This window comes from Peromyscus californicus, unplaced genomic scaffold (assembly GCF_007827085.1).
Source record: "Peromyscus californicus insignis strain IS unplaced genomic scaffold, ASM782708v3 Scaffold_24__1_contigs__length_46423439, whole genome shotgun sequence".
Lineage (NCBI taxonomy): Eukaryota > Metazoa > Chordata > Mammalia > Rodentia > Cricetidae > Peromyscus > Peromyscus californicus.
Window position 1 is genome coordinate 8,316,442 of NW_026294535.1, and position 15,365 is coordinate 8,331,806.

The 15,365-nt window shown below is 42.5% G+C and overlaps 2 protein-coding genes across 2 annotated transcripts; both read left to right on the forward strand.

Moving 5' to 3' along the window:
• Positions 1-82: 82 nt before the first annotated feature.
• On the forward strand, positions 83-14,975 carry Depdc4 (DEP domain containing 4). The gene is made up of 6 exons (XM_052753855.1): positions 83-265; positions 7,449-7,627; positions 11,029-11,213; positions 12,570-12,628; positions 12,679-12,689; positions 12,730-14,975. Exons 2-6 carry the CDS (start codon positions 7,467-7,469, stop codon positions 12,977-12,979), a joined length of 666 nt encoding a protein of 221 aa, XP_052609815.1. The 5' UTR covers positions 83-265; positions 7,449-7,466; the 3' UTR covers positions 12,980-14,975.
• Positions 8,011-8,366, forward strand: LOC128119663 (60S ribosomal protein L39). Its single transcript, XM_052753080.1, has one exon. It carries the CDS (start codon positions 8,062-8,064, stop codon positions 8,215-8,217), a length of 156 nt encoding a protein of 51 aa, XP_052609040.1. The 5' UTR covers positions 8,011-8,061; the 3' UTR covers positions 8,218-8,366.
• Positions 14,976-15,365: the final 390 nt, after the last annotated feature.

Consider the following 15,365-nt stretch of genomic DNA (forward strand, 5'->3'; position numbering starts at 1 on the left):
AAGAGCACCGAAAGACCTGCCCGCTCCTACATGACGTCACTTCCGGGTGGTTCGGAAGGGGAGGGGCTTGGTTTCCCTCCGCCCCCGCGAGGCGGTGGGGGCGGGGCTCCCGGGCCGGAGGCGGAGCCCGGGCGTCCGCCAACCGCCCTACTTTTAACTCTCGGGTTCAGAAGACTTGGAAGACTGGACGAACTTCCCAGGCCCAGGCTGGGCAGGCCAAGTTTCCGGAGCCATAGAAGGGGATTCTCCAAGAAAGCGAGGACAGGTAGCCAAATGCATAATGGAAATGGGTGACAGAAGCGGCTGGTTGGTTGGACTCTGCAGCTCCGGTTCGGGCCCCACCCCTTTCTTGTTTCCCAAGCCATCTGTCCTCGCAGGTCTAGGGACTGGGTACTGAGCACTCAGCCTTCTCTCTTACTTTTGTAAAGTGCCCTTAGAACTTCAGGAAAGCCGTGCTCCTCACACGGGGCCCTGTTGAAATGCACATTCTGATGCAGAGGTAGGATCGGATATTCTGCGTTTCTGCGAAGTTCTCAGATTACCCCAGTGCCGCTGTTCCACAATTAGAGCAACCAGGACTCTTTATCCTACTTGCTTGATGAAAGAGGTAAATTGTTCCGAAAATATACCTGGACTTCACTGCTCACAGCCTCTCAGTCTCCCCGCTACCCATTCAGGTAGCCCCTCCGTAGTCCCACTACCCTCATGCTGGCCTCTGTCTCCCCTGTCTCTGCTCTGCCTATCTTTCAGGCTAAAATGTCTTAAGATGGGCAAGAGGACAGCTTCTATTACAAGAATTTGAAGATGATGGAGTGTGTGCGTGCGTGCGTGTGTATGTGTGTGCGCTGCCCAGGTGTATTTATATGTTTGTGTGTGTACAACTGTATGTGTTCTTGCCAGATATGCAGGAGGCTAGAGGTTAACCTCAGGTGGTGTTCCTCAGGTGCTGTCCTTGTTTTCTGAGATAGAGTCTCTCAATACAACTTGGAGCTTTGCCTTTCTCCATCTCCCCAGCTCTGAAATTAGAAGCTCTCACCACCAACCCTGGCTTTTTATGTGGGTTCAAGAGATTCAACTCAGATCCTCATGCTTAGAAGAGAAGCATTTCACTAGCTGAGCTCTATCTTTCCAGCCCCAAAGTGATGGACTTTAATTCCTGTCATTTTGTCATGAGCATCATATATCTTATTGTATGTTGGCAACACTGCTTCTAATTCTTCATAGTCAAGGAAGGAAGGGCTTAGATTCATGTGTTCTACACCCAAAACATCCAGAAATAATGTTCTGTATCTTTCAACTTACTCCTTTTTCATTTTTAATTTTCTTTTAGTTCAAAATTTATTGGGGTGGGGGGGACAAGTGAATCACTATGTTAAACATGGGTCTCTTTTGGAGTGATAAAATGGTCTGGGATTAGATGATAGAGGTGATTGTACAATGTTGCCAATGCACTGAGAAACACTGAATTGAACACTTTGAAGGGATCCTTGTTGGCAAGCCTAATCCTTTGCAGATCTTGTGAGGGTAGCCACAGCTAAGTTCATGAATACAGCCATGTCATTCTGGAAGATAAGGTTCCACTGCACTCTTCCCCATCCTCTGGCTCTTACACTCTTTCTTTCCCCTCTTCTATTATGTATTCTGAGCCTTGGGGGACAGGGGACAGGTGATAGATGTCCTGTTAAGGGCTTATTCTCAGCACTCTCACCAGATGAGTCTGCAGGGACCACTGTCCACTGGATATTGTAACTGTAATTCTTGCTTGGTAACTGTTTTATTCTATGTAATTTTACTATGTTAAAGTTAAAACCTTCCTTTTTGATTAGACAGAAAGGGGAAGTGCTGTGGGACGTGTTTCTGTATGCTGTGAATATGTGCTGCTCTGTTTGGCCAATTGGCAAGGCAGAATAAGGTTAGGCAGGACATTGGAATGGAAGAGACAGGAACAGAAAGGAGAGTAAAGGCAGATGCCAGCCCACCACCCAAGGAGCCACAAGATGCCAGCAGACCGGTAACACCATGGCCATGTGGCAACATGTAGATTAATAGGAATAGGTTAAGTTATAAGAGCTAGCTAACAAGAAGCCTGACCCATAGGCCACACAGTTTGTAAATAATATAAACCTCTGTGTGTTTACTTGAGACCAAGCAGCTGCTGGACGTGGGTGGGAGAGATTTGTCCCAACCACGGGGCCAGGCAGGACTGGAGAAACTTCCGGCTACCGTACGTGGGGGGCAGGCAATACCCACAGAAGCCAGAAGAGGATGTCAGATCCCCTGGAGCTGTAGTTACAGACAGTTGTGAGCTGGCTGATGTTGATGCTGGGAAACAAACTCAGGTCTTCTGGAAGTGCAGCTAGTTCTCTTAATCACTAAGCCATCTCTCCAGGTCCTTTCAGCAAACTTTAAGCAAGACACACACACACACACACACACACACACACACACACACACACACACACACACACTCTCTTCTGAATTCCCTCTAACACTATCATGGGGGGCAGATCACCACACTTTCTCCTGTTATTTGGAGGATCTCTCTCTGTCTCTCTGTCTCTGTCTCTCTCTGTCTCTCTCTCTCTCTCTCTCACACACACACACACACACACACACACGCACACACACACACACACACACACGCACACACACACTCTTCTGTAGTCCCTCTAATGCTATCATGGGGGACAGATCACCACACTTTCTCCCATGTCCCTCCTAGTGGTATCATGGGAGACATATTACACACACTGCTTAAAATTTATACTGAGAAACTTTATGTTTTATGTTTCTCATTTTAAAACTGACATGGCCAAGGTTCTCTAAAGGCTCAGAGCAGTAATCAACTCTATCATACTGACTGTGTTAACCTTAGAACTATTAAATACACTGACCCTTTATTTTGAAGCCTAATCTGTCTTTTTGATGATAATTTAATAAAGTTAATAGCTGTATATGCTGTTGTAGATTGCTTAATTCTTTTGAAAATGAGGGATATATAAATCAATTTTATTAAATTAAAACTTAGATTTGAAGTTGTGATTCAAAATTCCTAAGTTCTCTTTTCACAGGCCAGAAGAAGAAATTATTTAAAATCCTCTAGCACAGGAAACTGATGAGGAAAGGATTGGGGGCCTTATTCATACAACCAGTGGAGACCAAGCTGTACCCTCCAAACGCCATAGCTCACACACTGCTCTCCAACTTCCTAAAGAAGGAATGAACTATCAGGGTTTTGTTGTTAGTTTTTTCAGAACTTTATAAGGAAGAATGACTTTTATTAAATGGAGTTTTAAGATCAGTTTGGGTTCAAAGCCAAATCGAGTGGAAGTTTCACATTTATTGCTAACCCCTATCCCGCTGTATTAGTTAGTCTTGTTATTGATGTGAACAAAATACCCAAAAGCATAACTTAAAGGTGAGAATATTTACTCTCAACCATGGCTTGAGAGATTCCAGTCTTGGTGTTCAGCTGCATTGATTCTGCATGTGTGCTGAGGCAGAAAACCATGCGTGCAATAACATGTGCCAGAGGAGGCTTGCTCACCTCACAGTGGACAGGAATCAGAGAGGAGGGGACCAAAGACTGGGCATAACCTTCAAAGGCATACCCCAGTCACCCACTGCTTCCAGCGAGGCTCTACCTTCGAAAGTTCCCAGCACCTCCCAATATAGTTTCATCACTTGAGGAACAAGCAATTCACATGGGAGTCTGAGGGAGACATTTCATATTCAAACTACAACACCTACTGTCAGTACCCTGTACTGTACCAGAGTGGCACATTCGTTAACAGTAATGAACTACATGGCATGTCATTATCACTCAAAGCCCATAGTTCACATGAGAGTCCGTGATTGGTGTTCTATGCTGTATGGATGTGAACCAATATAGAATGGCATGTAGCCATACTATGCTGTCGCAGATACTCCTGTCACTGTCCTAAAAGCCCTCTGCACTTCACCCACTCATGCCTCTCTTCATTTAACTCCTAGCAACCACTAATATTTGACTGTTTAGCAGAACTGGCTTTTTAGATGTGCTAAAATTAGTGTGTGTGATGTGCTGATTCTGCGTCTGTGCCCTACATAGTGATTACATCAGGCAACACAGGTAAAGCAACATGGCCCCAGAGCCCTGTTTACTTTAACAAAAGACATAACCAGCTAAACCAGAAGTTTGTCTATTCTCCCAACAGAAACAAACAGACTCAATCCCAGATCTTAATCTTTGTGATCTAAGACCATCCTTGTGAATATATCCATTGTCCATTGTATAAACTCCTCCAAAAAAAAAAAAAATGCATTTCTCTTTCCTGTTCTCAGAGCAATGTATCCAGGCTATCTGTGGTTTCACTCATGTTTTCATCTACTTGTCTTTCAATCCTTGTCATGCTACTGATCGTGGAAAGAAACACACACACACACACACAATCACTGGGGCAGTGTCATGGTTAGGGCTTCTATTGCTGTGAAAAGATACCATGATCACGGCAACTCTTATCAAAGAAAACATTTAACGGGGCTGGCTTACAGTTCAGAGGATTAGTCCACTATTGTCATGGCAGGAAGCGTGGCGGAGTGCAGGCAGACACGGTGCTGGAGAAGGGGCTGTGAGTTCTACAGCTGGGTCCTCAGGCAGCAGGAAGGAAGAGTGAGTCAGAAAGAATAAGTGAGTTGAGCTTCTTAAACCTCAAAGCTACCCCCCACTCCACCCTCCCACCCCCCTCAACACCCTCCCATGACACATTTCCTCCAACAAAGCCACACCTATTCCAACAAGGCCACCCACACCTCCTAATTGTGCTACTCCCTATGAGCCTAAGGAGGCCATTTTCATCCAGACCACCATGGACAGTCAGGAAAGATACAGCTATGTTTCATTAATGGTTACAACCTTTATTGCATTTTGCCAAATCATCACAGAATCAAAAATACGCAGGGTGCCCAAAGAAGTTGTGTAGGGAAGGAAGAAGGAACTAGAAGAGACTCAAAGGAAGACTGGTATTTAGAGTATATTGGTATTTAAAGCCTTAGCATCCATGACCCCTCTTCATAAAAGAAAGTTTTGCACTACCCTGTGCTGTGGGATGGTCTGTATGTCAAGTGCGTTGCTGATTGGTCAATAAATAAATCACTGATTGGCCAGTGGCCAGGCAGGAAGTATAGGTGGGACAAGGAGGAGAATAAAGCTGGGAAGTGGAAGGCTGAGTCAGAGACACTGCCAGCCGCCATGATGACAAACAGCATGTGAAGATGCTGGTAAGCCACGAGCTATGTGGCAAGGTATAGATTTATAGAGATGGATTAATTTGAGCTGTAGGAACAGTTAGCAAGAAGCCTGCCACGGCCATACAGTTTGTAAGCAATATAAGTCTCTGTGTTTACTTGGTTGGGTGGGTCTGAGTGCCTGTGGGACTGGCAGGTGAGAGAGATTTGCCCTGACCATGGACCAGGCAGGAAAACTCTAGCTACAACCCTGGATATACAAAATGTCTTGGTTTGGGTTTTTATTGCTGTGAAGAGACACCACAACCATGGCAACTTTTACAAAGAAAACATTGAATTGAGGAGGCAGCTTACAGTTTGAGAGGATCAGTCCATTGTCATCCTGACAGGGAGCATGGAGAAGTGCAGGCAGACGTAGTGCTGGCTACATCTTGCCTAGAAAGCAGCAGGAAGTTGACTGACTCACTGGGCCGTATCCTGAGCATAGGAAACCTCAAAGCCCGCCCCCACAGTGACACACTTCCTCCAACAAGGCTATACTCATGCCAACAAGATCACACCTCCTAATAGTGTCACTCCCTATGAGCTTATGGGGGTCAAATACATTCAAACTACCATACAAGGACACAAAATATAGTATAAAAATCAGGTTTTTACTGTTAATAATAGATATATTTTTAAAGTTATTTGCTATACTGTGATTTTACCATTTATTAAAGATGAAAGGAAATTTGCTTACTAGTGAAATGTAAGTTCTTGTTTGTTTTTTTTTTTTTTTTTACTAAAGACAGAGCAGTTGCCCAGCACGATCTAGTTTCAATCCCGAATATAACCAAAACATTAAATAAAGACAAAATAACTTTTCCTATGACTCCCTCTTGAGGGCATGGAGATCGTCTAGAAATGCTTAAGTAAAGTTGGATATAATTTGTTAGAACACACATTACTACTTTCTACTTATTGACCCTTTCTCTGTGCTAAACAATGTCTTACACATTTTATATTTATAATTTCACAGTAGACCCATAAGATGAGGGGCACAACTCTTATTTTAGTTTGGGAAAGTGGGAATCAAAAGTATTGCATTGAAAAGGGGACAGAAGGAAGGAAGGAAAGAAGGCAGAGACGGAAGGAAAATGGTCATGCTGGTGTGGTTTATGAAATATTTTTATTTCATCTTTGTTATATATGCACATGATCTAAAGCATTCAGAAAGGCCTACTGGTTTTATTTTTTTAAAAAAAGAACCATTGTTTATGCTTTTCCCCTCACCCATCTTCTCTCTTCAGAGGTAGCTATTTGCACTCAGGTATGAATAACATGTTTATATTGTTGCTTTATGAGAGTTCAGTTTGCAGAATATATTTTCTACAATGTAAAACATGGTGTGGTGGCTTGAAAGGAAGTTGCCCCCATAGACTCATAGGGAGTGGCACTATCAGGAGGTGTGGCCTTGCTGGAGGAAGTATGTCTCAGTCACTTCCTGCTGCCTGCAGGTCCAGATGTAGAACTCTCAGCTTCTTCTCCAGCATCATGTCTGCCTGCACGTATTGCCATGCTTCCCATCATGACAATAATGGACTCTGCAACTGTAAACCAGCACCAGTTAAATGTTTTCCTTTATAAGACTTACAGTGATCATGGTGTCAACTAAATGTTTTCCTTTGTAAGAGTTACTGTGGTCTCTTCACAGCAATAGAAACCCTAAGACACATGGGTTGGGCCATTTTCTTTATTGTGTCTATCAACAAATTTAAATTTTCCCTAGCATAAGAAAATTCAGGGGGCTGGAGAGATGGCTCAGAGGTTAAGAGCACTGGGTGTTCTTCCAGAAGTCCTGAGTTCAATTCCCAGCACCCATGTGGTGGCTCCCAACCATCTGTAATGAGATCTGGTGCCCTCTTCTGGCATGCAGACATACATGCAGGCAGAACATTGTATACATAATAAATAAATAAATGTAAAAAAAGTCTTCATATATAACATCCATTTAAAAAAAAAAAAAAGAAAATTCAGCTGGGTCTACAGAGCAGGACAGGTGCAAAAGCTACACAGAGAAACCCTGTCTCGAAAAACCAAATAAACAAACAAACAAAAAAAATTCATTACATTACTCGTAAAGTCACTTTTCTAAACAATAGTTTAGAAATGGAATAATTTTATTATATTGTTTGGACGTGTGTTTTTATTTGTTAATCTTGATTTCTCCCTCCCCTGTGAAGGAGGTCGGGAAATAACAAATGTCATCGCACCCTGTTCAATGTGTTCACTTTCTACTCTGTGAAAACACCTTGGCGCCCCCAGTTGAACTGCAGACTTCCCAGCTAAGGAAAGAGGAAGATCTTGTCATTTCTGTCACACAGCGAGAGAGGGAGGTGATTCCCAACTTAAGTCTACCTGAGTGAGTAGCCAAAGTTATACATTGTCAAATAATTCATAACTAAAATACTCGTCCATGTGTTTGTCCTCGGTACTTTAAGATATGAGAATATATCTGTAGTACAAGCTGATCTCATCTCTGGTTTATGAATTAACAACTGACTTTTCAGCTGGGAGCACACCTTTAATTCCAGCACTCAGTAGGCAAAGGCAGGCAGATCTCCGTGAGTGTGAAGCCAGCCTGGTCTACAGAGCAAGACCTTGTCAACAAAAAAGGAGGAGGGAGAGAAAAAAAAGGAGAAAGAGAAGAAAAGAGAAGGAGGAGAAGAAGGATAGATAGAAAGAAAGTAAAAGGGGAAATCTGAATTTTCATTTTACCTAACAAAGCCAGTACTGGCTATGAAGTATGAGATCATTAGAAATCAGAGTGGGGGGCTCCTGACTTGGCTTCTCACCATGTCTTCTCACAAGACTTTCAGAATCAAGCGATTCCTGGCCAAGAAACAAAAGCAAAATCGTCCCATTCCTCAGTGGATTCGGATGAAAACTGGTAACAAAATAAGATACAACTCCAAGAGAAGACACTGGAGGAGAACAAAGCTGGGTCTGTAAGGATTCACACAATGGCAAGACAGTTTATACTGAATTGTGGGTCATCAAGCAATCCTACCACGTGGAGTTCAACATTTTAACCTGAAGACTTGGTCGTGTTTTAAGTTGGGGGAGTAGTTTGTCCAGTAATAAAATGTAGAACCCTCTTATTTGACTCCAAAATAAATATAACAGTCATTTTCAAAAAAAAAAAAAAAATGTAGAACCTTCCAAAAAAAAAAAAAAAAAAAAAGAAATCAGAGTGGATTCATGTGTGTGGTTCCATCCTCTCCCACATCATCCAAATTTATCATGTTCATTTTATGATGCTAAAATAACGTGACCATCACAGTTTCTACTAGGTTGTTTATTCTCTCCCCACAAGAATCCAGTCTAGTAGAGGTGGTAGACATGAAAGAAAACAATGCAGTCTCCTGAGACTGCCATCAAACCAGCCTCCTTCATGGAGAAGAGTCCCAGGAGGAGACCTATAATCTGAATGAGACCATCTTCATTTTGCTCCCAATTCTAAGAGATTTGTTGTTTCTAGTAAACCAGTAGCTGGGAGATACTAGAACCTTGGCTTTGGTTGGGATTCCAGCAGAGTGCTAACATGTTTTCCCATGTGAACCAAATGAGAAATAAACCTCCAAAGCTGAGGAACCAGTAAAGTTTCAGATCTGGGAAGGATGTGGTGGTGGAAGATTTGTGGAACCACATAGTTGACGGCCATCCTGCTCACATATGGAAGATTTCTCTATTTCGGAAGAGGACAAGAAAGCCCCAAACAAAGGTCTGGGTCTCCCCTGCCTCTGAGCCAGGGATAGCATAGGGGTACCAAAAAGAGTGGGTTTCAGATGCCTCTGAAGTCTGCTTCCGTTAGCATCTAGTTTGAAAAGAGAGGTTATCTGAAAGAGAAGGCAATCAAACTGTCCTTACAATCCTCATCTGTGATCCCAAGACCTAGAAGATAATGAATCCCACATATCATGAGAGTGCACTGTTTTCATCTGTTAGGAGAGAAGGAAGTGGGGGAGGAATAGATACTCAAGGATACAAATTCACAGAGGGTTGGGGGCATAGTTCAGAAGTAAGAGTGTATGCCTAACATGCACGAGGTCCTGGGTTTGATCCCAGCTAAGGAAAGAAAATTATATATCATTCAGGACTCCATTCAAAGAAAATGTTTGAGGAAATACTTTAGTCAGAGTACAAATAAGTAACGAGAGCCCCAAGATGGGGAAAGATGAGAAGAGGCAGAAAAACCAGGAGGCGATGTCTTTGCTCTATTGTCTGTTTTTGCTTCTTGCCCACTGTGTATGCACACAGGCATTCCCAGTAGATATGGTTAAGACTGTGGGGATGTGCAAAAGTTAAAGAATAATACAGGTGTTATATAATAACTAGATGCTAATAATCTTAAGAGAAATACCAAGCTATCTCAACCACCCTAGGAGGTATATGGTATCTCTGGGCTGGAAGGGCAACAGATGTAGAGAAAGGGATTAAAGACCTCCTACAGTCTTTGAGTTACAGGAGACTGGGGAGTGAGTGGCTGGCTCCTGAGTTCTCATGTTATTGGGTTAAGTAGGCAAAGAGAAAATATTAAGCTAAACTATAGGTCTGGGATTGTGGGAAAGTATGATGTAGCTTGAGTTTTCCTGCCTGGCCCACAGTCAGGACAAATCTCTCTCACCTGCCAGTCCCACAGACGCTCAGACCCAACCAAGTAAACACAGAGACTTATATTGCTTACAAACTGTATGGCCGTGGCAGGCTTCTTGCTAACTGTTCTTACAGCTTAAATTAATCCATTTCCAGTATTCTATACCTTGCCACGTGGCTTGTGGCTTACCGGCATCTTCACATGCTGTTTGTCATCGTGGCGGCTGGCAGTGTCTCTCTGACTCAGCCTTCCACTTCCCAGCTTTATTCTCCTCCTTGTCCCACCTACACTTCCTGCCTAGCCAATGGCCAATCAGTGTTTTATTTATTGACTAATTAGAGCAACACATTTGCCATACAGAACATCCCACAGCAGTATGATACATGTTGGTCTAAGAATCTGAAATTTTCTAAAACTTAAAATTTACAGACTGTCATGATGCTGGAAATCTGTGCAAATATTTCCACATTTGAAAAACTCCAAGATCTAAACTACCTCCAGTTCCAAGCATCACAAATAAAAGGGAGCGAAACCTGTCTCTTATTTTCAGATAATAACAGAAGTACATCCATGTCCAGGAAAGAGAAGGAGAGCCACTGACGGATTGGAAGAGAAAACATTAAACACAATCTAACAAAATTGAAAAGAAATAATAAAAAGTGACCATAAATAAAAATAAATAAAAGTGCTTTCAGTTCTAAAAATATAGTAGGAATGCAGATGTGTGTTGGTTATTTGGGGGGGAAAAGCCATTTTCTCTGTCATTTGTTCAGTAAAATGTTCTAGAGAAGTGCTTCTCAACCTTCCTAATGCTGTGACCCTTTAATACAGTTCCTCATGCTGTGGTGACCCCAACCATAAGATTATTTTTGTTGCTACTTCATAACTGTAATTTTGCTGTTATGAATCTTAATATAAATATCTGTGTTTTCCAGTGGTCTTAGGTGACTTAGGTCATTTGACCCCTAAAGGGGTTGAGAACCATTGTAATAGAGAGACACTCGCTCTCAGAAAACAGTTTCTTCCTTGGATTTAAAGATAAGCTTGATTTTGTTGGGTTTCAGCCAACTGTGCCCAAGCTCAAAGTAAATGCTAACTATGGACTTATTTTGTGGTGCATTTTTCTTCCAGGACCAAGGACTAGCTTACTACAGCAATTGACTGGAATATTTCCCTGACCAGTTCATTGGTACTCTTAGTCAGCTGTTAGGGCAAAGCAAAACTGAATCGACAAGACAGAATATTCAAAAGAAGATTCTCTTTGAAGTCCTAATAAAATATTACCAACACAGATCCTGCCTGTTAACTGATGGATATACTGACATTCATTTAGGAATTATTGAACTTCTAGGTAACATAATTTGAATTTTTAGAGATCTATTTTTGTGTATATGTAGGGTGTAGGTATGTGCACCTGAGCGCATATGCCCAGTAAGGCCAGAAAAAGGAATTGGGTCCCCTGAAGCTGGAATTAACAGGTGGTTATAAGCCACCAGAGTGGGTGCTGGGAACTGAATCCACATCCTCTGAAAGAGCAGTAGGCATTCTTGACTACTAAGCCATCCTTTTATCCCCAGGCTGTTTAAATGTTTATCTTTCTTATAATAAAACATTTTGAGGTTAGAGAGTTGGCTCAATGGTTAAGATCACTTGTTGCTCTTATGGAGGACTGGAGTTTGATTCCCAACACCCACATGGCAGTTCACAACCATCCGTAACTCCAGTCCCCGGGTATCCAACACCTTCAACTGACCTTCATGGGCATTAGGCACACACATGGATGCAGACACTAGTCACATACATACATGCAGGACAAATGCTCATACATATAAAATAATAAGCTTTTTTTTTTGACACAGGGTCTCACCATGGAACTGAGGTGGAACTCACTATGTAGATCAGGCTAGCCTTCCAATTCATTGAGCTCCTCCTACCTCTGCCTGTGCTGGGATCAAAGGCGTGTGCCACCATAGCTAGAAAATAAATCCTAAAAAAAAAAGAAAGGAAGGAGGCTGCAAATCTAGTACACCACCACAGCATTTGAACTGGCCAAGTAAATAGATGACATACACTATCATCATTTTTAAATTTTTATTTTATTATTGTAACTGAAAGTTTACCTGTGTCTTGCCAGTCCGCGGCAGCTCAGACCCAAATAGACACACACAGGCTTATATTAATTAAAACCGCTCCGCCATTAGCTCAGGCCTACCACTGACTAGCTCTTACACTTAAACTCAGCCCACTTCTGTTCATCTATATGTCGCATGTATTCCGTGGCTTTACCTGTGTGCCATTATGTGCTGCTCCCTGGATGGCAGGCTGGTGTCTCCTGACTCAGCTTTCCTCTTCCTAGAATTCTCCTTGTCTGCTTATCCCACCTATACTTCCTACCTGGCTACTGGCCAATCAGTGTTTTATTTGTCAACCAATCAGAGCAATACATATTCACAGCATACAGAACATCCCACAGCATTACTGAGGAGATGCATGTGCCGTGTCACACATGTGGAGAGCAGATCATAGAACAACATTCAGGTATCAGTTTTCTCCGTCCACATTTACCTGGGTCTGGAGATCAAACACGGGTCACCTGGCTTGCACAGCAAGCACCTGGACCCACTAAGCCATCTCCTCAGACCCATTTTTTATTAATTTTTCAAAACTTGCATTATTTTACTTTTCATTTTCATAACACATGTAACAGAAAACAACCAGACAACAGAGACACCAGAAGCAACACAACCGTACCTAAAGATTGTCGTTGTAACCATCGAGAAGAACCATGATGGTTCTTAATTTTATGACTATTGCAGCAGATTCTGACGCCTGTAAGTTGCATGTGCGGGTCAAAAGAATTGAAATAGCAATCTTACAGTCTCTCACCGGATCTTTCCTTTAGGAACCACTCAAACTAATACTAATTTTTCTTTTTACGGTGTGATACCAGAAGAGTGGTCCTGGAAACTCTTGCCAAAGCAGAACTTGCAAGCCAAACGGTTATCAAAAGCGCAGGCCGAGCAGCTGCTCTGGCCTCGGCTGGAGTACTACCCCGAGCCTTTCAGTCTATCTCAGTGTTTTCCCTGGGCACACGTACTGCTAAACTATTTGTGTTAAGCAAAAAGGCAAATCATTTACTTAATTTACTAAGTACTTACAACGTGCAAAGCTTTAAGGAATGACTAATGTCTCCTCATGGCCAGTAAAGAGAAGAAAGCCGACTTAAAGCAACCTGGGTATTTATAAGTATATTGATTAATGTATTCAATCAATTTATTATGCATGGCTAAGCATTGTTCTACTGGCTTAGAATATAATCTATCAGTGAAAAAAATGCAATGATCCAAGCCCTCAGGGAAATTTATACCTAAAAGCTGAAAGGCAGATAATAAAGATAGAACATCAAATCCAACGGTATGATAAAAAGTGATAAATGCCTTAGAACAAAGGAAAAGAGCTATTTACAAGGGATGATGGGGAAGAGGTAGCCAGGGGCTTACAGGTTAACTAGTGTGACCAAGATTGAGCCCAAGAAGGAAGAAAGTCTGAGCAGCTACTGGAAGAGGAGTGAGTCCACCAAGCTGCTGGGAGTCGGGGGTTAGGATGAGAGAATCGTTTCCAGAACAGATGAAACGGCAATTCGTGAAAAGCAGAACGGGTGGTATGAGATGAGATGAGAAAGATGGCAGTGGGTACCCCAGGCCCAGTGAGGCCGTCACAGGAGAGAATCACTGGAGAGTTTGAGCCACACGGTGCCTGACTTGACTGGCCTTTATGAAGACAGAGGGTAGATGAGAGAGAAGGGATAAGAGCAAGCACACGTTTTAGGAGGCATTGAAATGATATGGGCAGGAGGTGCAAATGAATTTGCCTCTTCGTGTACATGACATGGCTGCTTTGAAGGGCGTGGTTATTGGTTTGGTTCTTTTGTTCTTCTTCCTACTGTTCCTTCCATCACAAGTGGCAGCATTGTAAAGAACCATATTGGTTCACTGTTTGTAGTACGCCACTATGAGAGAAAGGGAACTTGGTGTGAGCGAGAGGAAGTTGGGGTGTAGGACCCAGGAAGCAGGGTTCATAGAGATTAGATTAAGGAGGTATTTCAGGAGCCTGAGTCGGGAGTCTTTATAATAGGGTGCACGCCTGCTCCTGTAAGAGGATATCTTACTCATGTTTTCTACCGTTCAGAGCTGTTTTCTTGCAGACACACCCAGGACCCACTTCTTCACAGTTGTCTAGATCCCAGCTCCAATGCTTCCCTTCAGAAAGGTGAAAGCTTCCTTTACTGGCCAAAACAGCTGCCTTCTTTGCTCCAACCTCTGTCCTGCTTTATGTTTTCTTTTGGCACATAAATCTATACCTAAAATGATGTATTTGCAGATGTATTTTTCATTGTCTTTCTGTCCTCTGAGATATAATTTCATTAATAAGGATATTAATAATAATTAATAGTATATAATTAATTACAATAAGCATATTTACCACCTAGAACAGGACCTTGCACAAAACAATCACTCGAGTTTTATGACTGATTAAGTGGACAGCTGCAAGGCTAAGAAGCGACTATGGGAAGGATGTGGGGCCGGGGGTACCACTCAGTGCTATAGCAGTTGCTTAGCACATGTGAGGCCCTGGACTTGATCCCGGCAACAAAATTTTAAAAAGAAAGGGGGAAAATAAAGTCTAAAGTAAAAGGGAAAGGCAGCCTGAGATTGGGGTGAAGGTGCTGTCTGGACATGAGCTGGCCCTGGTGACTAAGAAGGGTTGGTCTCTGTGACCATGTGAGCAGAGCAGGTATAGCTCCCAGGCTAGCGCTGCTCTCTTGAATTACCTTTGGTACAACTGAAATTGGAAAAGGAGTGTTGACCCAACTTAGGAAAATGTTTCAAAGTGTGTTAGAGCCACCATGGACAAACAGACCATCTGATGATGATTTAAAGCTCTACAGGCAAATGGCATCATCAAAGTATACGTAAACTCTATTATTCCCGACGAGCATTTCTCTAACAATTCATTAGCCTAAGTTCAAATAGAGTACATGGCCGGGAGGCAGTGGCACAGCACTTTAAACCCTGAGCCAGGGGATCTTTGTGAGTCCGAGCCCAGCCTGATCTTAAAAAAAAAAAAAAAAGAGTGCATGAATAAAGGTAGAAAATTGAGTTTAAGAATATTAAAAATATTTCCTACTCTTTATACATTACCATGCCTTCTACCACCCACCATCTCATCTGGAATCTTCGTCTACCATTTAGCCAAAAATAGATGTGTTCTTTCCTATGTTGAATTCATGGCAAAAAAAAATCATATTAAGTATTTGAGAATCCCTGTTTTTATGTAGTCACAAGTTACCTTATTGGATGTGCTTAGTATGAAAATTAAGAAGTTTCGCCAGGCAGTAGTGGTGCACGCCTTTAATCCCAGCACTCGGGAGGCAGAGGCACGCAGATCTTGTGAGTTCGAGGCCAGCCTGGACTACAGAGCAAGTTCCAGGACAGGCTCCAAA

Bases quoted from the DNA above. Each gene is read 5' to 3' on its own strand.
- Depdc4 (XM_052753855.1), top strand. From the start codon at position 7,467: ATGTCATCGCACCCTGTTCAATGTGTTCACTTTCTACTCTGTGAAAAC. The intron at 7,628-11,028 runs GTGAGTAGCCAA...CAATTGACTGGA, and splicing joins CCCAACTTAAGTCTACCTGA to ATATTTCCCTGACCAGTTCA. The intron at 11,214-12,569 runs GTAACATAATTT...CACATGTAACAG, and splicing joins AGGAATTATTGAACTTCTAG to AAAACAACCAGACAACAGAG.
- LOC128119663 (XM_052753080.1), top strand. From the start codon at position 8,062: ATGTCTTCTCACAAGACTTTCAGAATCAAGCGATTCCTGGCCAAGAAA.